Here is a 26,655-nt window from a genome sequence, read left to right on the forward strand (position 1 = left end):
CTACCACTACCACGGTTATTCCTTATACCGGTAAGGAAACTTACACTAAGCCCTCATAACCAAAAAGAATAAGATACAAACTATACGACAGAGATAAATTATACGTTATATTTACTTTTTGTAGACTCTTCTTGGAATTACTTTATGTTCACATTTGCATTTATTTTAATTTAACCATGTTCCATTGGACGTGGACTGTTGCTATTGTTCTTTCTAATTTGAAGTTTCTCTTCATACACACCTAACACAACTTATCTATTATCATTTGGCTGGCAACATGGCTTTTTGATTGTTTGTTGTTTGGTCGGTCGGTCGGTCGTTTGGTTTTGATTTGAACTGCCGTATCATAACATTCTATTTAGAAGTGTACACTTATAATCTAGAAATCAGTCAAATATCTTTAAAGAGCGATGGTAATACTATGTGAACACATTATGGAGTATGATGTCAATAGATCAGTAATTTGCATATTTAATGAACGTTCATAATAATGTGCGATATGTCAAGAAATGCCGCATCAAATGGGATACAGAACTTGTTTATCAAGCAATGTAACGAAATGCAAAGATGTTTACCTATATCATGTCAATTCATTGCTTATTTGCATATTTAATGAATTTTCGTAAGATGGCTGATAAGCCAATACATGGTTCATCAAATTTCATGACATTTGGTACAGATGTTGTGCTCACATAGCTTTAATAGTGAATAGAGACATTTATCAGTGTTATGTTAATCATTTTTTAATTTGCATAATTAATGAACTATCCCGATTTGAGTGATATGTCCAGAAATACTACATCTAATTTGATGAAATATGGTATAGAAGTTGATCTCACAGTGCTGTAGTACAATTCAGTGACACTTAGCAGTGTAGTTTAAATTATTTTTTAATTTGCATACATCATAATTGGATAATAAATATTCGTTTTTAGGATGAATGTCAAGAAGCACTACATCAAATTTTATGACACTGTGGTACGGTGAAAATCTTTTAGTGTTATAATAGAATGAAAAATGTTTGGCAAAATCCTGTCGATTAATTACCACTTCAATAATTTAATGACCCTCTGTAAGTAAGGTGGCCGCCCAGACTGATTTTACGCTTTTTACCACCGTTAAGCTTGTTCTTGATCATTAAGCCTCTGTATTGCAGTATTTTTAACCACAGACCAATTTTAATGGACCAGTAATCAAAGTTCCAATTAACAAGTGGGGTCTGTGTCATCAACTGTGACTTGTTAGTCTTTCCTTTTTTAAACGTTTATATTAACGTTTATAAGTTTTGTTTTCTTAGCTTTTTATTTATTGGTGTCCTTAACGGAAGCAAATGTCAAATGTGCATTTCAAACTATTTTGTTTACAGATGTTCCTACGGTACCAACTGCAATGGGAAACCCTAATACCGGTAAGGAAACTGACTTTAAGCCCTCATAACCAAAAAGCAAAATCTAGAAATGATTCGACTAAGTACAAGACAACCATGTTCTTGTTGATTATTCTGATGAGTATGTCACTACTCCTGAGGGAGGCACAAATATTCATGATCTTTCAAAAATGTAGCAACTCCTGTCTATGTGAGACATATTTTAAAATATACATTATATTAAGTTCTAAATAAAACACTCTTCCCAAGATAACTTTAACGTTCATATTTTCACATTTGTCTAAACTATATTTAATTGGACGTGGACAATTCCTGTTGATCTTTTCAATTTATAGTTTTACGTGACGTCGACTTCAAGGAATTGTCTGTCTGTCTGTCTGTATATGTCTGTCTGTCTGTCTGTCTGTCTGTCTGTCTGTCTGTCTGTCTGTCTGTCTGTCTGTCTGTCTGTCTGTATGTATGTATGTATGTATGTATGTATGTATGTATGTATGTATGTATGTATGTATGTATGTATGTATGTATGTATGTATGTATGTATGTATGTATGTAGTATGTATGTATGTATGTATATTTAAGTTATGTGAGTGTGTGTGTGTGTGTGTGTCAATATGTGTCTATGTGTATGTATGTGCGGATTTATGTCCGCCCACATAATACTCTAAAATGTTCGCACCATCTCAATATTAGGTGTATTGTTGCATCCAGGGGTGGAAATGTGAATTTTACCACATGATCATATCAGTGTAAAAAATATGCAAATTAGGTAAAAAAGGACAATTCTGCAAATTACTAAAAAAATCTGTAACCACAGCCAGATTTGGCTGTTGAAATGCTATAGCTGTATTGTACTATTTTGGTCAATATATTTATTCTTCTCCGAAACTCGTCATCCAATTGCTTTGAAAATGGGTAAGCATGATCACAGGATTAACCTGTGTAAGATTTGCTGAAATTGTGATGAAATTTTTAAATTTGTGTTTTTTGGTAATTTTTTCTCATTTTTGATCCTAATATCACTTTCTCCCAAAGTTCTTGTTGGATTGCTTTAAATTTTTTGTATGCAATATATTAGTGTTAATGTCTGTCAGATGTCTTAAAATTGTGGTGAAACATTTATACATTTGGCATTTAGGTCAAAATATCATATTTTTAATCAATATTCTGATTGCATTGAAACTTGGTATGCATGTACCTAGGGGCAAGCTGGGTTGAGTATCTTCAAATTGTGGCAAAACACGCAATATTATATTTTCTCACAACTTTTACTGTTTATTTGTAAAAAAAATTGCCTATTATCTCGTTCTTGAATATTCTGGCCAAATTGCAAAATTTTGACAAGTGCTGCCCATAACACCTAATGATGTGTAGGTGCATGTTGAACTGTACACGGGAATTTGTTTGAATGAAGGTAACATTATGTTGGTGATCTTTTCCCATGAACACACGCAAAGAGCTCCCAGTCAAGTAATCAATCGTTTTTTTTAAATACTATATCATGATAAATTACTAAATATTGCAACAGTTATGCCATGTAGTACATTATCGCCAGATAGCACATTTACTTTGGTATGGTAAATTGTATCACTTTTTTATGTACAACACTGCATGGTATTGTATATATGTGTGTGTCTGATGAAACATTTGCAAACCATAGCATGCTTCGCCTTTGTATTTGATTACATAACAAAATGTGTTCAAATGCACTTGGCATTATGAATATTACAAGCTATGGCCCATTAAAGCTATTAAATGTTGTATTTCAAACTATACTCTTTACAGATATTCCTACCGTAACCCTTACGACGGGAACTCATTATACTGGTAAGAAAACTGACACTAAGCACGCATAACCAACATGAATAGTGTAGAAATGATTCGACCAAAAGTAAGACAATTATATTCTTGTTAATTAGTCTGATGAGTATGTCATAAATCCCAAGGGAGATAAAAATGAACATGATCTTTAAAAGGTGTGGTGTCACCTGTCTTATTGAGAAATATTTCAAATGATACATTATATTTCGTTCTTAACAGACTCTTCCCGGGACTACTGTACATTAACATTATTGCATCTCCTCTAATTAAACTATGTTCAATTAGACGTGAACACTTCCTATTCTTCTTTCCAATTTGTAGTTTCTCCTCATGTGTTTTTCGTTGACACGTCGACACAAGAAAATGATTGACAACTCGCACACGGTGTATCGATATTATTCCCACGGTACATCAAAAGTTTAAACGCAGAACCAGGATCAAAAACATCTTTTTGCAAACAAATACAAAGAATCTTTTGGTTTGTGGATGTGATAAATATATTATTAGCTAACAATTTCCTTCGTTTAGCTCAGAAAACTCTCCTGACGTAATATAATCTATCAAAAATCGTTCTGAACTTTAGATGACAGTCACTACGTCACGATTATTTCCTTCGCTGAACAAATAAAAGTATATATGTCGTCACCCTCTGCTTGCTCAATGCCCAATTACACCTATTCATAATTATCAGGTACTTGGTCCATCTGAAAAATAAATATTACAAGCCACTTGGAGTAAATCATAAAAAGCCTACAAGAAAACTATTCGATTATAAAACTTCTTTCAAACCAACCACAGGAAATGATTTTGGCCGGATTGATGTATTTATGTGAATTCCTAACAGAATATGATCCATTGATAAAGCAGTCCGAAGATTACATGAATACGTTGAACTCGAGGTCTTTATACCTTTCACTCGAGATCTGTTGGTTTCGATTTAAACTATAGTATCATAATTTTTTTATTTTATGATATATACTTATGGTGTTTAGAGGGTTTAATTTTGTACTCGTAATATGTAGAACTATCCTTCAAACTCCTCTTATTACTTAGAAGCAATTACGTAACTCGAAAGATTATTCGAAACAATAATATATTTTGCAAATTCATTTTAGCTGGTTGCTGATGTACGTTGCTTGTTACTATTACCAATAATTACTGATGTATAGAGTATTACTCTGGTAGACCTTGCCTATATACCACAAATGTGCATCTTAAACTATTCTGTTTACAGATGTTCATACCGTAACCACTGCGACGGGAAACCCCTTTACAGGTAATGACACTGACGAAAAGAAGTATCTGGAAATTATTTGATCTTTAGCAAGACAAATAAATTATGTAAATAAGCCTGATGAGTATGTCATTACTCTTATGAGGTAGAATCGTTCAATATCAAATACCCATGCCCGTATCGCTTCCTCCTAGTGACGTTTACCGTGAAATATCAGCCGTGATCTTTCACTTCACCGTAAAACATCGAAATATGTACGATAAACGTCATCGGTTTTGGAGTGTTCCCTAACTACATTTGCAGTTTTATGGTAAACAACGTAAAAAACAAAATAGCTGACGCTCTCCGCCTGCAAAGTGGTGTTGCCGATGTAAAAAAAATGAAGAGCTTTGAGGAACACGGAAATTTCTGGCCGTTAAATACGTAAATAAGATATTAAAATTTTAATGTTTTCCTAGGGTTTTTCTGTTGAAGTTATTGTATTTTTAGAAAGCTCCAGCAAACATTCTGCCGATCGCACGGCACGGTCTAGTCTGGCAGAGACCCTGCGATTCGAGTTCTTCCCTGTTGGAACACGCGCGCGCCCTTCAGAGACGCGACGCGAATCCCAGGGTCTGGACCACTCTCGAACCAGAGTTCTTATCGCGCGTACGCTAATAATGGTTTCTACTCCGGAATAAAAGGGACGCGATGCGTACGCCGTTCTACATACTCAGTACGCCCAAATAATCACGTGATGCCGTACAAACAAATCCACATGTGTACTAGCGCGTATGGAAATACACGTACGTCTATGCGCGTTTGCGCACATGGCTTTGTTTGTACCGTGGTCGATTCGAATTCCGGGTTTGGCCTATTATCGGCGACAGCGCAAGGAATTGTGGGAAAGACACGCCGATAAGAACTCTGCGGTGGAGATTGGGTCTGGACGTTCTTGCAAGCGACCGGTCGGATTTCTGCCTGATCCGGGTACTTTCTAGAACTCCACACAACCGTTAATCAAAACAAAAATGACAGTAGCATAGCCAAATAAAACGAAAAATGAAAAATAAAAACATACCGCGTATATAAGTCTACCAGCTACTAGTATATATTCTCTCCGCCCAGTTAGATAGGTTTTCTTTTGACGTCACTACCCTTATGAATATTCATATCCTTGCAAAAACGGACAGTCGCTGTGTCTGGCAGCGCGTGCTCACAGCTGCACAGCCTTCGAATGCAGGCCCATCGCGGCGCGCACAAAACAAGGCACAGCGACTGCGGAGAGTCTAGGCACGGTCTAACTCCGAACAAGGTAGCGAGCGCGTACCATGATAGTAATGTCGCGAGCTCGACTTCTGTTGACATGGCAACTCTTAGTGTAAATAAACAAAATGGCGGCCCGTCTACGTACCGTAGAACTATCGAGCACAATCGAAAAGAGGAGAAAATTAAGGCAAAGGAAGTTTTTCCTCATAATAGCATAATCTTCCTCCTGTTCCACGATTTTTAATGAGCTCAGAAGAACGTCGGAGAGCTCGCGCTGGTCTACTCACTCTCTACTGCACTCGCGCATGTACACGTAAGCAACAAACGAAAAGAACTTCGAAAACGTAACCCTTTATCTTTTGACCTTTTGAACTCGAAAGTCTTCCAAATAGTATATACAAATCAACACGGAAAAGATTATCATTATAAGGTAACTGATAACTTGCAACAGCTTCCGAACTAATATGAATAGAAACTTGCAGACGACATTTTTGTTTATAAACAAAAGTATTTCCGGGTCAAACTGGTAAATACTCATTAACATAAAGGAATGGCATAATGTTTATGGTATTGCACTGCAGTGCAAATACCGGTAGTACGCGCGCGCTCCAGTGCAGGTAAACTAGGTACACATGTTATAATGTACAATCCTGTTTTTATAATTTGTTTTGTTTTCTTAACTTTTATGTTCAAATTTCTTCAGTGCTCCTTACCTACGGCGTATACCAAATATGAATGTCAAACTGTTCTATTTACAGATATGCCAACTGTCGCAACTGCAATGGGAAACCCTTGTTTCGGTAAGGAAACTGACGCTTAACGTGTATAATCAGAAAGAATGTAGATAGGATTTGACCGACAGCAAGATAGCTTTCTTCCTGTTAATACGTCTGATGCGAATAACGTTACTCCTAAAGCCGATAGAGACGTCCTTTGGCTTTGGAAGACGCCTTTGAGCTATTGGTGAAATATTGTCATTTTTTACATTATATTTATTCCTTAAGAGACTCTACAGGAGATTACTTTAAGGTTCACATTATTGCCTCTCTTTAAAATAATATGTTCCGTTGAACATGGATGAGGCTGACATTCAGCGTTTATCTGCGTAAAACCGAAGTATTCCTTTTTCCCCCATCTGTAGATTTTCCTCATCAAATTTGTGATTGCAGCAATACGTTGTTAATCGTCTTCGGCTGCCTATTTGCTATGACACTGGCACTACTGATCTTGATGATCAGCCTATTGTTTATTAATGGTCATGGCTTTAAAGCTCTATTGAAAAAGGTAAGAGACCAATTTCATTTGTTTTGTTTTTTTAGACTTTCAACATTATGGTATTCATATCAAACAAAAATCGCCAACTTGGGGAAAACTTGAACTGAATACTGACGACAGAAACTTACAAATCTTCAATTTTCTTGTACGTTACCTCAGCGATGCACATTTTATAAAATTTAAATGTATACACTCTAATATTATCAATACGTTTTGTTTAATAGAAGCAAATCGTCAGATTTCTCAAAAACGCCGTCGCATGGTATATAATATATGATCAATACGAGGCTCTTAAGATCACATTTTATATGTTAAATATTGATTTACATAGCAATATTTATCAAACAGTCCTCATCTTTGACAGAGAGCAACATATGCAATCATGCAGCTTATAACCAATGAAAGCAAAACATACAAATAATGAAACTATTGTTTATAAATTTGAAGTTGTTTAAAACATCAGAAAGGGTAATTTTGTGCTCTTCAACAGTTTTAAACTATCTGCGGTCTTATATTGTTTTGTTTTATTTTTATCTTTCAAAATGTTCAGAAATCAGAAAATTTGGCAGAAAGTACATGCCAGGGTCTTCAAAGAGACGCTCAATTATCGCCATACGCAAGTGTAAGTTCTATTACATTTTGCCTACCGGTTGACAATTACATGCCCCTACACTTCAGACGTTGACAGAATGTTGATAACAGTATACTTTAATAGCAAGAACTGTTCAAATTGAATTCAAGGGAAGGAAAACCTCAAAGGATTTTCATTCAATTTTCAACACATTTACCCTGTTACTGGGTTTAACGCAAAGAAACGACACGGAGACTAAGGTTTGGCCAAAACCAGGGGCGATGGAACATCACAACCCCTCACCTGAAGTCACTTTCAGATTTCAATGACCTCAGGGGAAGGTAGCATGTTACCAGAGGATGCACGTACTGCCACAGCGTGGGAATCGAGGCGTCTTAGTGGCATGGCAGGTGGTACAGGGTACCTAAGGGGTTAAACCGCTCACCGGGCAGCGTGATACCCGGCGCCAACTGTAGGCCCGTGACAGTAATCCCTAGGAACTTTATTGAGTTTAAGTCGTCCAAATATGAAAAAAGTAACATTTCTCTTTATTTGTGAGCTACTACCCGGCAGCAATGTTCCATTTTTATTTTTTGCATTTTTTGTACGGTGGAGGGTGACTGGGAGTTTACGATGTGAACTTGAGCGTGGTGGGATCTTGAATGACGGGTTCGTGACGTTGAGATACAGATATGCGAATGGGTGATGATTCATGGGATATAACGCAAGTTGATTAGAGAGCAATGAATGAGGGAAGGGAGCAGGCATGGATTGTGTTACATCTAGGGTAAATATAGTGAGTGATAAGGCGGATCAATGTGTTGTGGCGTGCACGAATCAGTGGTCTTGGCCTTGGTCTCCACGCCGCCTCTTTCCACCGTAAATCATGATTATAGTAGAGCAATAATCACCTATAAAACATACGATCAACACTGAAGTGCCTCATTCGTTTGCATTATACGAGTTATATATTTTTAGGACATATGTTGGGCAAAGATAGTCACTTCTCACGCTATCAACCAGCTCCTCTCCATGAGTGGACTAGTCGTATTTGGCAAGGAATGTTCCAATGCAGTAACTTTAGCTTTACTTTTGCGAAGACAGCGATTTTTTAAAGACTGTGTCTAAGATATTTGGTAATTTTATTTCCACGTAGTTACACATTGAAAACACAGGCATAACTGAAGGTTCTGTGCATATCGAACTTGACATGGCATCTAAGGACGCAGGTCTTGAAGAACCGAGCAATAAGCCAGACGATGTGAGCATGAAAACTGGGGATGTTGTATGGGAATTTCCAAGAAGTCGAATTTACTTGAAAGACATCCTTCGGAAGGAGCGTTTCAGAAATATCGTGTCTGGGGAGGCTTGGTTCATTGGCGGGAAAGATGGAGTTAGCAATGTCATCGTTAATGTCGCCAAAGGTAGGAGGAAAGATGTTTTTGTTTGACCAGCACCTATTGTAAAATGAACTATCGGGACAAAGACACATCAACATAATACAATTTTAAAGATAAAGCGAAAAATACCTTAAGAAGATTCTCTTTTTTACATAGTTGTATTATTCACTCTACAACAGGAGACAAACGAGACTTCAAAAGAGAAATTGAGGTCATGGCGTCATTGACCAAAATGAAGGGAATAGTTGGATTTCTTGGCTGCTGTGTTAACGAAGGTGAGATACATAGATCTGAAATGCCGATCGCTTTCAATATTTTAGAATTTTGTTTTATGACTTCCTTTCCAAATCACACTTTTTTCGCAAAGTTAAGAAAGTGCGTTTATTAACCATGTTCCAATATTGATGATGTATGTCCTTATACATGATTGAAGAATTGCTATTTGGTATAATATCATCGTCAAGAAATAGATCGTTTGTTAAAATGGTGACTGTTTTCTTGATAAACTTTTGAAAGCTACATTTTCGGACATTTCTATCATAAAACATATTATATTGTTACAGATCCCATGTACCTAATCACAGAATATACCCCAAATGGGAACTTGCATCAAGTTCTAGAAAAGATGAAGGATATTGCTGACTTAGAAGTCGAGGGTGTTGACTGGTGACCTTTGCCCTGAATGTGGCCCAGGGTATGCAATCGCTTTCGCAGAAAACGGTAAGAAACTATCTCCAAGTGCCCAGAATAATCTGTAATTAAAGTTTGTACATTTTTTTTGTTTCCAGAGATTGTAAAACCATGGGTATACAGTATTTCAAAAATCACTATTGGCAAGGAGATTATCAAAGAAGAGCACCACCACTTGTGAACAGGTTTTATAGCATAATTATTGCGGTGGTTACAGTTTTTTTGAAATAACCTAATTTTATAACCTTTTTTTCTGTTTTCAGATCATTCACAGAGAGATCATGGCAAAGAATATCGTTGTTGACAGTCAGTGGAAGTGTAAACTCTCTGGTCTTGGTTCGTCAAGTGCTGTTCTTACTGATGAAAGATACAGACAAAAGATGAAGGTAACGCAATCCGGGATGTTATGATACATTTCTGGTTTCATCTACGTTTATTACAAACTGTTCTTCAGATCCACCATAAAAAATACCATTTATATTTTCAATTCGTACATTTATTGAGATTTACAGTTAAATCTAGCATCTTGCGTTATTTTGCTAATGGTAATCTATTTTTGTGCCGTTAATTTTACTGTGACGCTTCAGGCAACATTTCCAGTGATTGCGCCGTTAAAAAAAAGATATTCAATATTGGACAAAACGTGGAATGTACTAACCTCAAAGTTTCCTAGGATGCATGTTTGCGTTTTCATGGAATGCACTAATTTCAAGTGCAATAAGATCGTAAGTCACGTTACGTCCCTACTGCAATATCAGTTACATTGACTTTTTACGCTAAATTTGCATAAAAATGCATTTCGTATTTCGAAACATAAAATTTATCAAAACGAACTCAATTTTGACTAAAACATGAATTTTGTCGCTCTTTCACTGGACCATCATCGAATTTTACTCCCAAAAAATGCGAGTGGCTTATCGGTGACTGATTACTATATATAGTTATAGGATACTGTATTCTTTTTGTCTTCCTCGCACTCTTGCCTCTTTGCATAGGGATGCTTACCAATCAGATGGATGGCACCGGAAGTATTATCAGGCAACCCTTATACAGCAGGAAGTGACGTATGGTCGTTTGGTGTTCTTCTTTGGGAAGTGTATTCATTAGGTAATTTAGATAATCTTGTCAATTTCCAAAAATTTGCAATCGCAGTGTAATAATCTAAATAGCGACAACGGGAAAGTTGTTTAATGCAATTTGACTTGAGAACATCAACGCTTCTACGTTTTAGTCTGTCATGCTTAATAGTGTTACACGTCGTTTTGATACCAGAAACAGAGTATGACTCATTCACTTATCTTTTTATTGCAGTCCTATTGATGATGTACTTTAGGATATCAATTGATTCAAATAGAATACTATGTCTAAATACTAATCCCAGACGAAAGTCATACCTTTTTCCGCAATGAAATTGCATAAAATGTCATGTAATTCTTGTAATACGGCTAGTTTTCTTGTAAAATCACTCTTGTATGATAGGTTGTACTCCTTATGAAACCGTACAAGATGATGACGTAAAAGGTTTTATTCAAGGTGGAAAGCGGTTGGACATCCCAAAAGGTTCTACGAATTCCCGTAAGTTTAATTTTTTATCGACTTCGAAGGTCATTGAATTCTTCTCGACACAATGCTATTTATAAGCTATTTGAAGTATGTCCATGGTTTGAATAATGGCCACTACAATCTGTATACTTACGAACTCTTTCTGTCTTGTATTTTTACAGTTATCAAATTATGAATTCATGCTTCGCGGAGATACCTGATGACAGGTTACAGGTCAATGACCTCGTCAGTAGTTTACAGCAGTTTCAGGCAGAAAGCGGGAAAACGTGCTAGTAATCAACAACGGATGAGGTGAATGTCGACATTTGGAATCACTCAGCTGATTAAGTTCGCAGATAATAGTCCTGAGAATTTTACAGATATTTTTAGAGAAATAACACTCTGTACGTGGACTATATTTCTTTAATATTCAGCATCACATACATAGGTGAGCAACAATGATTTAATTTCAACCATAATTTTATAGAGTATAATGTGTATCAATAAAACATAGTGTGTAGATAATATTGTTGAAATCGTAAGAAAGATGTTTTGTATGTGCAGGTAGTAATATTTCATGTGAAAGACCTGTGATGGTATTTTCAAAGCCTAGCATGCATTTTATCAAAGGAAAGAATGATGATGAATAATGATGATAAGAACACATGCTACTGGCGTAGATCACGAAAACAATATCGGCATTTGTATTATTTTATCTAAGCACTTTTGCGATAACTGTGACGACATACTATTGAATTGAGCTCTTGACATCTTAACTACTGCTTGTGGAAATGCTGACGTGTAATTACAATTTTTTTTTCTGAAAACCGACACATTTTTATCGCCCTCATTTTGCTTAATGTAAGTGTGCCACCCCAGTCAGCTGCTTAAAATGTACTTCCAACAATCAAAGCTGCTTATACAACAGAGGTAGCCGATACTGATACGGAAAATTTATCCTAATTCGTTGAAATTGATTTGACTTTGATTGAACTTGTGGTCATTGTATGCTTCATTTACAAAGTTGTTTGATCATGTGGCAGGAATGTACTTTGTTTACTCGATGTGTGAAATATTGTTGCATAAACACTAACAGTTCAAATGCGAGTGTTGCTGGGCATCGAAAATAGATGAAAAGGGAGTACCTCTTGCTATTCAAATATAAGCTTTATATTATGAAGCCTTTGTATTGCGGGACTTCCTTGAAATTTTCAATGGTAGGGACGAAGATATAGGCAATGTTTTGAATGCCGATAAGAGAAATAGTAATGACAGTGACAATAATTACAACCCCTGCGTGAGTGGGGTAAGCTGTTTGTACCGTAAGATGACGGAGTTAATTAACGCTACGGCCCATGACGATACGAATGTAACACGACTTTGGAATTTATTAAGTGATGCTTGACGTACTACCGTTAACTTTGAGAGATACTTGGTACTTTATACCATGTAATTTACACAACTTACTTAGATGCCGTACAATTTCGTCATGATATTTACCTTGTCAGCACGCTGTTGATGCTTTAATAAAAATCCATAGAATTAGTACTATTGTAATGTTGTATTGTATAACCACGTATGATTAATGTGGAATGTAGAATCGTGTATTTTGAGTATTATTAGATGATACATCACTGTATGATATATACTCGTTGATGATTTTATATCCGTTTGCCTTAAATTTCTGATATTGATGAAGTTATTTTTTTAAACTCAGAAGTAATTTTCTCTGTCCTTTCCTCACCCCATGTATACTTGTCGTCAGCAGGTTAGGGTACGTACTGTAACTATTTTTCATATTTTCGTTCAGCAAGCAAGCTGACGTTTAAAGTATGCTAGAGTGTCATAGTCTAAAATTCTTTTCATCGAATGATTGACTATGACATCGACAAAATTGAAACGTCACACCGAGTAATTAACAGAGCCTCCATTTCGACATCCTTTTCTAATTTTAATGTAATAATTTACACGTCAATATTTTTGACGTCGTAAATTTTAATCTTTACGAAAGTAACGAGATCACTCAAATGTAGAAAGATTTTTAAAACCGGATTTGGGGATAAATAATGGCGAAAGGGTTGATGTAGGAGTAATAAATCACTTTCTCATTGAAACCAACGACTTATTTTTGATTTCTTTTACAAACGCTGCCATGTGGACGGGTTATCCCTCACAGAAATGTGATGTTTAGCCTATGCCCGTGTTGATAGCTGCTATTGATTCCACACTGTACCATATTTCTCTCCGTGACTGGTGACATAGGACCGTAACCGTTTGAGAGAGAGAGAGAGAGAGAGAGAGAGAGAGAGAGAGAGAGAGAGATATTTTATTCACTCTTTCATAAGCATTTTGTTCCCCCTGCAATGCAACTCGAAATTGACACAAGAAACCCAGATTTCTTGCAGCTTTTAGTGGCCAGCGGTACCACTGATGTGCGAGCCCCGCTTTCTTTAAATTGTACGTCACTGATATTCGTGCGATTTGAAATTTGAATGAAAACGGTCCTAGTATTGTTGGATGCCGCCAAAACGAATTTTGAAACCAACCCTGTGTACACTGAAAAATGGTATTTTTGAAGTTTATAAATCGTTCCAGACGAGTGTGCGTCTCGTATTAGCGATTCTGCTGCTCCTCGAAAAACATTTGCTCCATGTTGATTTCCAAGACATTCGTCTGGACGACTGACAGCATGGTGGTCCGGACGATGGTGTCTCCACTGAGATCCTTGAGGTACACAGGAAGTACCTTTACTCCAGGAGGGGAAGTGGCCATTAAGGGCAACACGCTGCACTCTATGACTAAGATAAATGTCGAACAATCCATTTTGGACGAAATCTGTTGAAAAATAGAACGGTTTTCATCATCGAACGACGCACTGATGTATTTAAATCACTGTTATTCGGTTTATCGATTTTTTTCAGCATAATTTTGTAAAAACAGTATTTCCTTACAAAAAGATGTAATTTGATCAATTTTTTAATCCTGAATTGTCAAGCTGAAAATAGCTCCGGTTCACTTTCAGTGCAATAATGACTTGAAAATAGTTCCGGTTCACTTTCAGTGCAATAATGACCATGTGGCCCGCCACGTCATCAACGAGTTACCATTGAATCCTATGGAGTGCGCGACGTTCGATATACGGGGCATGTAGTAAAGGGACATCTCTCTTAGCAAGATCAGAGTTTGTGGTTACATGTACACATACACAGACACACAGACACACATACTCGCTTTATGAAAGCAATGAATAAATAGCTTGACTGTCGCATGTTCAGACTGAGACTGTGTATATGCACACGCGTATATGAATTATGATTATCATAAACAACATCTTAGTCGTAAATCATCATGTAAATTATTATCAAAATCGTCAATTATCATTAAATGACGCACCTTCACTGCTAAGTACGCATGTGAAAAATAATTCAGTACATTGTTAAAACTTGCTACGGGAGAAGAATAGATCCAATCGTTCAGATGCGGTGTACTGGAAGTTAGAAAATTATACTGACTAACGTTCCGTTGAGCACTTCTATTTTGATTTACAAGTTAAAGAGAGCGGGAACCCTTTGCTTGAGTTGCGTTTCCATCATTTTTGGACATCTAACGAGAAGTACACAACTATGCTGTAAGTCTCTTTACCTAGTAAATTAACCTCTTTATAATAACATCTGTTGGTTTGTAATATTTACATCTTCAAGAGCAGTAGACCACTGGGTTCAAGAAGACGGTTTTCGTTTTATATGCATATAAATAATTACGAATTTATGTATACACTATTTATAATTATACAAGAGGCACAGTGCCATGTCTAGTACATCAGGAGTACTTGACATAAACTTTGTCGTGCTACGATTAGTATTCAACAACAAGATACCATACGATAGTTGGAGCCTTAGTACGTGAAAAAGTCACCATACCGAGTCAGAGTATTGACAAGTCTTTCCTAAATTAACCTATTGCTCAAAACTCGCTATATTACTAGCATTTTATGTATGTTGAGTTTGAATGTGACTTTTAGTTAAGAATGCCAATGAGGAAAGGATAGCCAAATATTATGAAAGCGTGTATATACACTCCAGATTTCGCATTTTTACTCTAATATAGAGCATTTTCCTGTTGAGATAGAAGTGAAAATGTTTTATCACTCAGAATGCATTGGTTTCATTTTCCGAGTTGTACAATCACTGATAAGAACGTTAACACGTACTGCGATTTTATCTTCGACTATTGTATTGTTGAAAGTTTCAAGTTGTAATTACAATGTGAACGAAAGTGGATAAAGTATTGGGAAATCTTTTACAAGACCATAACGTAATAATCTGCTGATAACAGAAACTAGATGAAAGTGAGACACTGTGACATAAGACAAAACTTTTATTGCTCTCCATTGTTTGATAAGGACAGCATAAAATGTAATTAATATATTTAAGCCTATAAGGCCGAACAAAAAAAAATTGTGCTGTTCCGATAACCCGATCGCGACTTACCCTAATTTTTGGCCTGTCGACCATTAACTTTATAGAGCTACGTAAACACGGCAGTAAAAAGAGAAAGGAAAAAACGTAAAATTATGTATCGTAACCTGGCATTTGATTTTTGCTTGAACGAGGACGTCTGTTAGGTTTTATTCTTTTAATATGTATGATACGTTTTTCTTGAAATGTTGTGTTTGATCGCAATGAACCCCTGAAAAGTGCATATTTAAAAACAACAGTATTTTGGAAAAAAGTCCCTGCCGACGTACCTGCTCTATTTTTGAAAACTATGTTATCGGAACAGCACAATTTATTTTTCTTATTTTTTTTTTGCCTAACCATAAATATTTTATTCCTTTACCACTTTCACCAGCTGACAGACAAAGTGTGCTATTCATGATTTTTTCAAACTGTTACATGAGATAAGCAAAACAAAGGTACTAAAATTCACCTTACGACGAAGTCATGCTTAACGAAAGATCATAAACTTTTACACAAGAGTTGAATTAAATCAGCAAATCTGACCAAAACTTCAATATGAATAATATATTTTTTAAATATGTGTACTTAAGTGTGGGTTAAGTTTTGATATGGCTGCATCCGACCACTCATACTTTTTCAGATCATTTGATAAGTGAGCGAAATGGATATTGCGAAGTTATCGGCCTTATGTTTGTTACCACTTGTGGGTAAGTAATGTTAAACATTGACAATCATGGCGTAGTCTTTTAGTCCCCACGGACACCGTCCGGGGGGACTTATAGGTTTGGTCATGTCCGTGCGTGCGTGTATGCGTCCGTCCATCCGTCCGTTCACGCAGATATCTCAGAGACGCCTGGAGCGATTTCATTCAAACTTGGTACAAAGATTATTACTAATGCCATACATATGCACGTCGATTTGTTTTGTGATCCGATCCAATATGGCCGTGTGGCGGACATTTTATTTCCTGTACTTGATGTCGCTGCATATGTTCACGAAAATTTCTCAGTGATGCTAGGAGCGATTCCATTCAAACTTGGTACATAGATTACTCTATATGTTATACATATGCACATTGATTTTTGTTTTGATCCGGTCTAAAATGGCTGAGTGGTGGCCATTTTGTTTCCTATATTTGACGACTGTGTGTTCGTTCACGTAAATTTCTCAGCGATGCCGGGCGCGATGGCGTTGAAAGTTGGTACATATATTAATCGCTATGTCATATATATGATTTGATCAAAAATGGCTGTTTTCTTTCCTGTATTTGATATCCATCCACAGGGGTGCCAGGAATGATCCACAGGGGTTCCAGGATGGTAGTAATATTTATGCTATGTCCATGGATAGGGCTCATGAATGCAGATATCTGAGATATTCCTATGCCAATTCTTTTTGAATTTGGTGCAAGGATACTACACTATGGCATACATATGCAGGTCCATTTATATTGGTGTGGCATGCATAATTAGTGCTAATTTGCATAATTAGGGTTTAGAGTGCTGTTTCTGGTACGACTGTGCCAAATTTGATGAAACTTTGTGCAGATGTTTTTAGTCCCCACGGACACCGTCCAGGGGGACTTATAGGTTTGGTCATGTCCGTGCGTCTGTCTGTGCGTGCGTGCGTGCATGCGTCCGTCTGTCCCTCCATCCGTTCACGCAGATATCTCAAAGTTGCCTGGAGCGATTTCATTCAAACTTGGTACAAGGATTACATCATACGTCATACATATGCACGTTGATTTGTTTTGTGATACGATCCAATATGGCCGCCATGCGGCCATTTTATTACGATTTTTTCATGTACAGAGCCATAACTCAGACATGTTTCAACCGATTTTATTCAAAATTGGTACAAGGACATTGACCTATGTCATACATATTCATATCAATTTGTTTGGTGATACGATTCAATATGGCTGCCGTGCGGCCATTTTGTTACGATTTTTTCATGTCCTTAGCCAAAACTTAGGCATGTATCGACTGATTTTATTCAACTTGGTACAAGGACATTGACCTATGTCATACATATGCACATCAATTTGTTTTGTGATACGATCCAATATTGCCGCCATGCAGCCATTTTATTACGAGTTTTTCATGTACAGAGCCATAACTCAGACATGTTTCAACCGATTTCATTCAAACAAGGACATTGACCTATGTCATACATATTCATGTCAATTCGTTTTGTGATACGATTCAATCTGGGTGCCGTGCGGCCATTTTTTTACGATTTTGTCATGTCCGTAGCCAAAACTTAGGCATGTCTCGACCGATTTTATTCAAACTTGGTACAAGGACATTGACCTATGTCATACATATGTATATTGATTTGTTTGTGATACAATCCAATATGCGGCCATTTTATTACGATTTTTTCATATACAGGGCCATAACTCAGTCATGTTTCAACATATTGTATTTAAAATTTGTACAAGGACATTAATCTATGTCATACATATGCACATTGATTTGCTTTGTGATACGATCCAATATGGCCGCATGGTGGCCATTTTGTTACAATTTTTCATGTCCTAGCCATAACTCAGACACGTCTCAACCAATTTATTCAAAATAGTTACAAGGACATTGACCTATGTCATGCATATGCACATTGATTTGTTTTACGATAAGATTGAATATGGCTGCATGGTGACCATTTTCTTACGATTTTTTCATGTCCGGAACCACAACTCACACAGGTCTCAAAGTTGGTACAAGGACATTAACTTATGTAATACATATGTACGGTTTTTTTTTCACGATATTATCCAACATGGCCACATGGTGGCCATTTTGTTATGTTTTTTTTCATGTCGAGAGCCATAACTCTGGCAAGTCTCAACCGATTTTATTCAAAGTTGGTACATGGACATTGACTTATGTCATACATATGCATGTCGATTTTTTAGACAGTAAGATCAAATATGGCTGCGTGGCGGCGATTTTGTTACGATTTTTTCATGTACAGAGCCATAACTCAGACATATTTCCACCAGTATCATTCAAAGTTGGTACAAGGACATTGACCTATTTCATACATATGCACGTCAATTTGTTTCACGGCATGTAGCAGTATCATGTCAATCACTGAATTTTCGTAATTAGGCTGATATGTCAAGAAATACTGCATCAAATTTCATGAAACTTGGTACAGATGTTAAGTTCACATTGCTTGAACGGTGAAAAAGACATTTATCAGTGTCATTTTAATTAATTTGTAATTGCATATGTAATGAACTTTCCTAATTAGAGTGATATATCCACAAATACTGCGTCAAATTTGATGAAACTTGATACAGATATTGATCTCATAGTGTTGTAAATACTGCATCAAACTTTATGAAATATGGTACCGGTGATGATCTGTTAGTGTTAGGATAGTGTATAAAAATGTTTGGCAACATCCTGTCGATTAATTCCTAGTTGACTCATATAATGACCTTTTTTAATTAGGATGGTGGCCTACATTGGTTTTATGTTTTCACCACCATGGAACTCATTCTTGGCCATTGAGCGCCATCTGTATCAAAGTATTTTTATCACAGACCTAATTAATGAAGAGGACTCTATCCTCTCTAAGGACTTGTTATTACAAAGTACCCATTAACAAGTGGACACGTGTCATCAACGATGACTTGTTTGACGTGCGACACACCTGAAGAAAAGTGTCAGGTGTGTAAGGATAGTATGCAGTTTCTAAGGGTTTTGAATTGCATTGCTCCTCAGCATGAAGACGGAAATGAATATAAGTTTCAACAGCTCGTGAAACCTAACATGAATTCGGCACCTTTGAATATTTCATTTTAGTGTACGAAATACAGAACTATAACTCAGGAAAATTTTATGTTGAGCAAACAGTGTTACGGCATTACCACCCACTGTGTTAAGACTGCCGTTGGCAAAAAAAGTTGCATTGGTGCTCTAAAATAATTTTGTCCCAGTAAAATATCCCTTACTATCACGAATGGTCAGTTGTTATTTCAATTCAAACGAAATGACGATTCTGTTTACCAACGACATGTGTAAAATGCTGACGAAAAACAGGGCTGAGAACTGAGCTAATGTTCAGCATATTGTTCTTTCGTAGATTCATGAAGTTTTAGTTATGTATTTTATCATGTATTCGATGGGTTACATAAATCAAATATTATATTTTGCTATATTGTATATTGCAGTCTATAAAATTGCTATTGTCAAATACGCTCCTCGGTGAATTTTATTTTAATTATCTGACACTTTAATACTTTCCTGTTCTAAAAATAAATTGCTAAGATTCTCAGAAAGGTGACCAGTCGAATACTTGCCGTACTTGTTTGAAGCGCGGGCATGTTACACAACAATCTAACAAAGTGGTACTTTCCTGCAAAATATTACGATTCAGTGAAAAGTTTCCATAGCAGTACCGAGGGAAGGGACAAGTGAGAGGTTCGTTGTTGTTGCTGTGTTGTTGTTGTTGGTTGTTGTTGCTATTGTTGTTGTTTTTGTTGCTGTTGTTGTTGTTGTTGCTATTGTTGTTGTTTTTGTTGCTGTTGTTGTTGTTGTTATTGTTTATTTTATTTCAATAATATTGCCTGTGATATTCAATATACAAATGTATAATACTATCTTTTGGCGTGTCGGCCTAAGCATAGGTTTTCTAAAGATTCCTTTGTTTCCCCTTCATTGATTACAACAACAAACGCACCAGCAACACACTCGCAACTACATGACTTCTTGTTGTTACAGTCTTTTCACAGGATGCTCAGTTTATCAGCCATCCTGTTGTCACACTTGTAAAAGTTGGAAATGAGGTTACCTTTGACTGTGTGTTGGAAAATGTAGGCAATGGAGCCGTGTCATGGCTCAAAGGCGAAGAAGACCTCTACAGGGGATAGCAACAATTCCTGACCTATGCGAATCTGATGCGTTCAAGGAATGCTGTGAGCTTACTGGAGATACTGCAAGCGGTGATTTTTCCATGAAAATCAAAAGCGCAAAATACGAAGATGCTGCTGCATGGAAATGTAAATACAGTAGTGGTGGAGTAATCTTTGAGGAACACGGCAGCCTTCTGTGCTTGGTAAGCTGCCAATCCTGTTATTAATACAATGAATTTTCATTATTTCCTGTATCTTTCTTCACCGTAATGTTTTCCTGCTTTGGATGTCATCAGACACATGATGTGATTCAATATAACACGTTACAGGGAATCAATTATGGGTTTTCTTTTTCTCCTTAATTCCAGCCAATGTTGTCCAGCACAGACTCAGAAACACATAACAGAGGATACATACACACGAACATAAAAATAACGCTAATTACTTCAAGTGTCTATCTTACATGCATCAAGCATAGTGAGATATATGACAGAAGGGGCAGCAAAGATTGTACTTTTTAAGGAAACTGCGTTCATTCATGGTTGATAGACAAATTTTATCTATTTTTTATAAATCTTACATTGAAAGCGTTATCTCATTTTCATTCATTTGTAGTATCAAAATCTGTCTGTTAAAAACAAAACTTCACTTGATAGAATTGTTTCACTTAGCTCAAAACTAATTGGTATACCCCAGAGAAGTCTTTCTACGTTTCATAATCAGCAAGTACTCAGGAAAGCCCGCTCAATTCTTTTGTCTAGTGATCACATTTTATCAGCAGAGTTCGACACACTTCCCTCTGGTCGGCGTTTTAGATACCCGGCTTGCAGGTCAAACCGGCGCAAGTTGTCATTCATTCCAACCGCTGTGCGGCTTTTAAATGATTCCTAAACTGTTTTTTGTATAGTCCTGCGTCTCCTACCATTTTGTAAATTTGTATTATAATTTTTTGATGTTGTATTTGAGCCACGCTTTTTAATTGCCCGTATGTGGGATAAATAAAGTTCTATTGAATTGAATTGAATTGAATTGAATAGATCGGCGTGACGATTGCTATATGAATGACACTTAAATAGTACGACTTTGTAATCAGAGTACTTAAGCTGCACATAGTTGGATGAACATATCGCCACCTAAACGTATATTATTTATCGATTTCAACACCGCCTAAGACTCAGAATACGTTAAACCCAAACATGTAAATGAGAGTAAAGACCTGAATGAGAAAAATTTTGTTTTGTCGATCTGAGGATTGAAAGACGCATAATAGGACAACTCTTTTTCACACAGATGTATACGTGGCCCGATGTGATTATCATAGCAGAGAGTTACAATTGGTCACTTCTATTAACATTCATAACTTTATCTCTCCGCTATCACACTCATGACAACCAAAAGTCAAAGGCTGCGTTTACATTAGATTAACGACCCCATAGCTTGCAGACTAAGTTTACATTACCTTTCAGCTATCAAACTAATGAAAATCGCAGTTTGGCTCTTACTTTGACTGGTAACTCCTTTAGCTGACAATTTTTTTTTCTGAAAAAAAACTTTAAGTCATTGTTAGGCTCAGTATTTATAAAATCGACTTTCCTTTGCCTGGCAATGAAATTGCATTGTGAGTCCACGTTACGAGCCACAAGGCATACAGTATGTCAGCAAAAGTTATGACGGTCAAGTTTAGTGCTAATGAAAAACTGAGAGCAATGGTGCCGTGAGAAATCCAAACATGGCTCGTTCTATCCACCCTTTCAAAGGCATTGTGATATTTGCCACCCTACATTGCAACTAGAAAATAATTAGCTGTGGAAACGCAGCTATCTGTTGGCGGCGTAGCGGGGCTCGCTATGCGGGTCAAAGGTCAACCCCGCCACGGATAGCTGCGGGCCAACTGCCATCGAAAGTGGGTCTATTACGACGACACAACATGTATCGGAACTTTGAACGGCAAAATAAACCAAAGTGAGCGTAGTTCAATAAAATGACCTATACCTGCCTGCCTGAACTCTGATTATTGCTCATTCCCTAACTCCTTTTGTGAACAAAATTTCTGGTTCGTTTACATAATTCGGCTGATTTTCCAAGAAGTACTCAAGATTTTCACTCCAGCAGGGAACTTTGACTTCCATTGATATGCTAATAAGGATCTGACCGCCGTCACGCTATTCACGTTCGAACCATAGGGGCCTCAGGCTCGATGATGATGATGATTAAACATTTAAAATGAAGAAAAATAAAAATATATTTGGACTCAGTAAAGTTGTTGTTGTTGTTGTTATTGTTGTTGTTGTTGTAGTTGATAGTATTTGCAGAAAAGGACAAATTATGCGCTGCGAAATTCAATACAGCCTAACTATACATGTGCGTTGCAGCCTAACTATGTGCGTTGCAAATTCAATACAGCCTAACATTACCCAAGGGATGTCACTTCATTGCCACACACTTTTTTTCAATCGCCAAAAATGCACCAAGCAAGCATCGAAATCGGTAAAATTCGACGTAGGGTCAAAGCACATTAGTCCTTCTCAATCATACTCAGACATTTTTACCTCTTACCGATAAAAGTCGACAAATCGGCATGTTTTTCAATGCATCTCGTCGTCTCTTGCATTCCACATTTAAAATACCCCGCGTTAGATTAAGTCACGTGGGCGCATTTCAAATCGAACCAATAGCAGAGCCCGTACTGAACGAATGGGCCCAGCGTGAAAACCCGGAAGTAACGTAAGTTTCGCACGTCTTTGGAAGAACACTGTCTGCCCGCGTCTGCATACGAAATTCTGGTAGCTTTAACAATTCCAGTTCACACATAGTGAGAATTTCGCAGCATAATTTGTCCTTTTCTGCAAATACTATCAACTACAACAACAATAACAATAACAACAACAATAACTTTACTGAGTCCAAATATATTTTTATTTTTCTTCATTTTTAAATGTTTAATCATCATCATCATTGGAGCCTGAGGCCTCTATGGTTCGAACGTGAATAGCGTGACAGCCGGTCAGATCCTTATTAGCATATCAATGGAAGTCAAAGTTCCCTGCTGGAGTGAAAATCTTAGGTACTCCTTGGAAAATCAGCCGAATTATGTAAACGAACCAGAAATTTTGTTCACAAAAGGAGTTAGGGAATGAGCAATAATCAGAGTTCAGGCAGGTATAGGTCATTTTATTGAACTACGCTCCCTTTGGTTTATTTTGCCGTTCAAAGTTCCGATACATGTTGTGTCGTCGTAATAGACCCACTTTCGATGGCAGTTGGCCCGCAGCTATCCGTGGCGGGGTTGACCTTTGACCCGCATAGCGATGCCCGCTACCCCGCCAACAGATAGCTGCGTTTCCACAGCTAGAAAATAATACAAGGTATCGAGAGCATGGTATTGATTTTCGCGTCAATTTGGAAGATTATGACACAAGAAACCCCAAACAACTACATTTTTGGGGTTAGCAATGATCAGTGAATGATACAACTTCACTTACACTTAGTAAAGTAAAGCAAAATATTAAAGGTGCTTTGGGTTTCTTGTGTCATAAAGCCGTTCAAAAACAATAAAGATACATTAGTGAAGGTAAGCCTTTACAAACAAACGAACAACAGCTACGTGCGCATTGACAGCGCCTCGTTTTCAACACAACTGTGAACAGATTTAGACATAGATATTCTCACACTACAGTTAGAAGAACAAAGCAATGAAACATGAGCAAAAAGACACACAAACTCAAGCGACTGAAGAAGGAACTACTCAGGGTTCCGAAACGAAAGCGTCAAAGGATCACAGGTTCTTAGACAGTGTCTCAGTGTCCGAAATGTGTCAATGGTTTGTCGTTCTGGAGTTTAAGATTTTTATAGATTAAATCGTTTTGTTTTGTTTTTTTGAAAAATCCATTCAGGCATTTATTCTAAGAGGATAACCCTGCTTTGATTGTTTTCATATCTCTAATAAACACGAAATATTTAAAGTGCTAAATACTAGACGATATCTTGTATTTTCTTCGTCTAACATGAAGCCTGCCTTCTCATTCAGTATACACAAGTAGAGTTACGGCAATGAAAATGTAAGCTGCATCAAAAGAGGAATAATATCAACAATAAAGTCACTGTAGTTTCTTCTTCCTCTTCAGATGACCTCAACTGTTCTGTACAAGATGACATCAAAACTGAAAGTTTTTATCAAGTTATTGAAGGCAACACAAAAAAGCTAATCTGTCTTTCTGATGGCGCTCCACCTGGTTCTTTGACTTGGATAAGAGGTGGCGTAGATTCTGAGTCGACGGGGGATTCACCACTTGTATGGGAACCAACCTTTGCTGATGCAGATTCTAACCTTGTCTACGATTGTGAACTTCGTCACGAGACTCTTTCAGAACAGATATCATGTGAAACCACAATCTCATTTGATGTCCAGTGTAAGTCGTCAAACAGTTTACATCATTTGTCGTGCTTTGAGGTAATATAATCTGAAGATGTCTATTTGTTGCAAGAGCTTCTAAAATAAATTAAGATTGAATATGCTTGGCAGGAAAACTTTTAAGACGTCAATTTCCACAATATTTTAATGATTTAAAGTCTGTAGTATTTCGTATAACTGACACAGGTAAAGTTCTTAGTGATAAATTTGTCGTTTTGTGCTATTTTCACAAATTACGCATGTTTTTTGCATCTCTGTGAATTACATAAGTTTTGCCTTGATTGCAGACAAACCAGTTATAAAAGTTGATATCAACCCTGAGAACAAAGACGGCAAAGTACTTGAGGGAAAGAGTTTCTCTGCCGACTGCATGGTTGTACGTGCCAAACCACCTATAGAGGGCAGTGGTCCCACCTGGAGTACAACCGTAGAGGGCGCTGATGTCGGTTACAGCTCTTCACTTAACTTGCCTGCAGTGCTGAGAAGTCAGGCTGGTGACTATGTCTGCTCTGCTGAGAATGTGTTCTTTGATGGAAGTACTGGAAAATCAGAAGAAACTGTGACGCTGCAAGTACAATGTAAGACTTTTAATCAGACTGTCTTAGCCAATACAATATGTTTATTACGATTCAACAAAGTGATTAGGGTCAAGTTGTTTCAAAACGCTACAGAGGCCGTCACCAAGAGATAATTGTTATTTAATAAAGATACGGCCAACTATCATGTTTCCTACGGATACGTATTACTGATAAGAAATAGAGGAAACGGTCATGCTGAGATCTTTTCATATTTAAAAATATGTAATCATCTTTTTGCTGAATCATCTTGACCTTACTTGAAGTGTAATGATTCCAATTCACAATACTGTTTGTGGTGATATTTCCTTTTATGAGTCAACAGTTTGCTTCAGCAACTTGACACCGGGAGTGTGATATTTAAGAGTATGGTCAGTAATTATCATACTTGTAACATTGTCACGAGACTGGATGGAGCGGTCATCATCGTCCCGTGTATGTAGATTGTTCACGATTGTCGTCAATATCCCAATTACCTGCTTTAGAGTGTCGATAATAATGAAAATATAGGTGAGAGGTACTCCGTGACTCGACGACAAAGTTTAATATACCACTGCATGATTAACGAGGTCGTCTGTCCATGCAGATGTGACTCACCGAGTCAAAGAGACTAAGTTTGTCACTGAAGTCAGTACCTCAAAGTTTTAGATCGTCAATATCTCTCTGTCTGTATGCAGTGAGACGGAGTAAAGACGAAGAGTGCTAAGATTGAACGTTTCTCTGTATTTGAAGTAAACATATTGAATTTCTTTTCAATGTGCACGTTGCCAAGACTTTAATATGGTTCTTTAATTAACTTAAAAGCACTTTAGGGAATATAAAAATTTTATATTCCCTAAAGTGCTTTTTAGTTAATTAATTAAAGTAAGTAAGGTTACTCACACCTAAGTATTGTCGAGTACAGAAGCATGGAGATCAAGCTGAATATCTGGTAATCGCTAAATTTTTAAAACAATAAATCTCTAACGGGCAGATAAATCTTTCAAATGTCGGGAATTTGAGGTGAGATCATTCTAACGATACAGAATCGTACACATGTACTTGTGTCACAGATTCGCTGTCAGACTGATATACAAAAAGATGGGAAGTTGTACTGACGCCATTACAATTTCAGGAAAAATTGCTTGTATCTTTTTCATGTAGTATAGTGCACAATTATTTTTCGTACCAATTACTCAGG

The 26,655-nt window shown here is 37.0% G+C and overlaps 2 protein-coding genes across 2 annotated transcripts in view; both read left to right on the forward strand.

The window, feature by feature from the left end:
* LOC139125321 (uncharacterized) lies at window positions 1-10,677 on the forward strand. Its single transcript, XM_070691420.1, has 12 exons — window positions 1-30; window positions 1,367-1,408; window positions 3,170-3,211; window positions 4,440-4,481; window positions 6,446-6,487; window positions 6,829-6,971; window positions 7,513-7,584; window positions 8,690-8,957; window positions 9,113-9,208; window positions 9,497-9,653; window positions 9,887-10,009; window positions 10,619-10,677. Exons 2-10 carry the CDS (start codon window positions 1,390-1,392, stop codon window positions 9,601-9,603), a joined length of 831 nt encoding a protein of 276 aa, XP_070547521.1. The 5' UTR covers window positions 1-30; window positions 1,367-1,389; the 3' UTR covers window positions 9,604-9,653; window positions 9,887-10,009; window positions 10,619-10,677.
* The window catches only part of LOC139125441 (uncharacterized), a 23,991-nt gene continuing 6,951 nt past the window's right edge, over window positions 9,616-26,655 (forward strand). Inside the window, exons 1-5 of the mRNA XM_070691523.1 lie at window positions 9,616-9,627; window positions 9,887-10,009; window positions 10,619-10,730; window positions 24,614-24,898; window positions 25,188-25,478. Of these exons, the coding sequence (XP_070547624.1) occupies window positions 9,616-9,627; window positions 9,887-10,009; window positions 10,619-10,730; window positions 24,614-24,898; window positions 25,188-25,478 (823 nt within the window). The remainder of the gene's footprint in view (window positions 9,628-9,886; window positions 10,010-10,618; window positions 10,731-24,613; window positions 24,899-25,187; window positions 25,479-26,655) is intronic.

This window comes from Ptychodera flava, assembly GCF_041260155.1.
Source record: "Ptychodera flava strain L36383 chromosome 3 unlocalized genomic scaffold, AS_Pfla_20210202 Scaffold_25__1_contigs__length_14229661_pilon, whole genome shotgun sequence".
NCBI classification, from domain to species: Eukaryota; Metazoa; Hemichordata; class Enteropneusta; family Ptychoderidae; genus Ptychodera; species Ptychodera flava.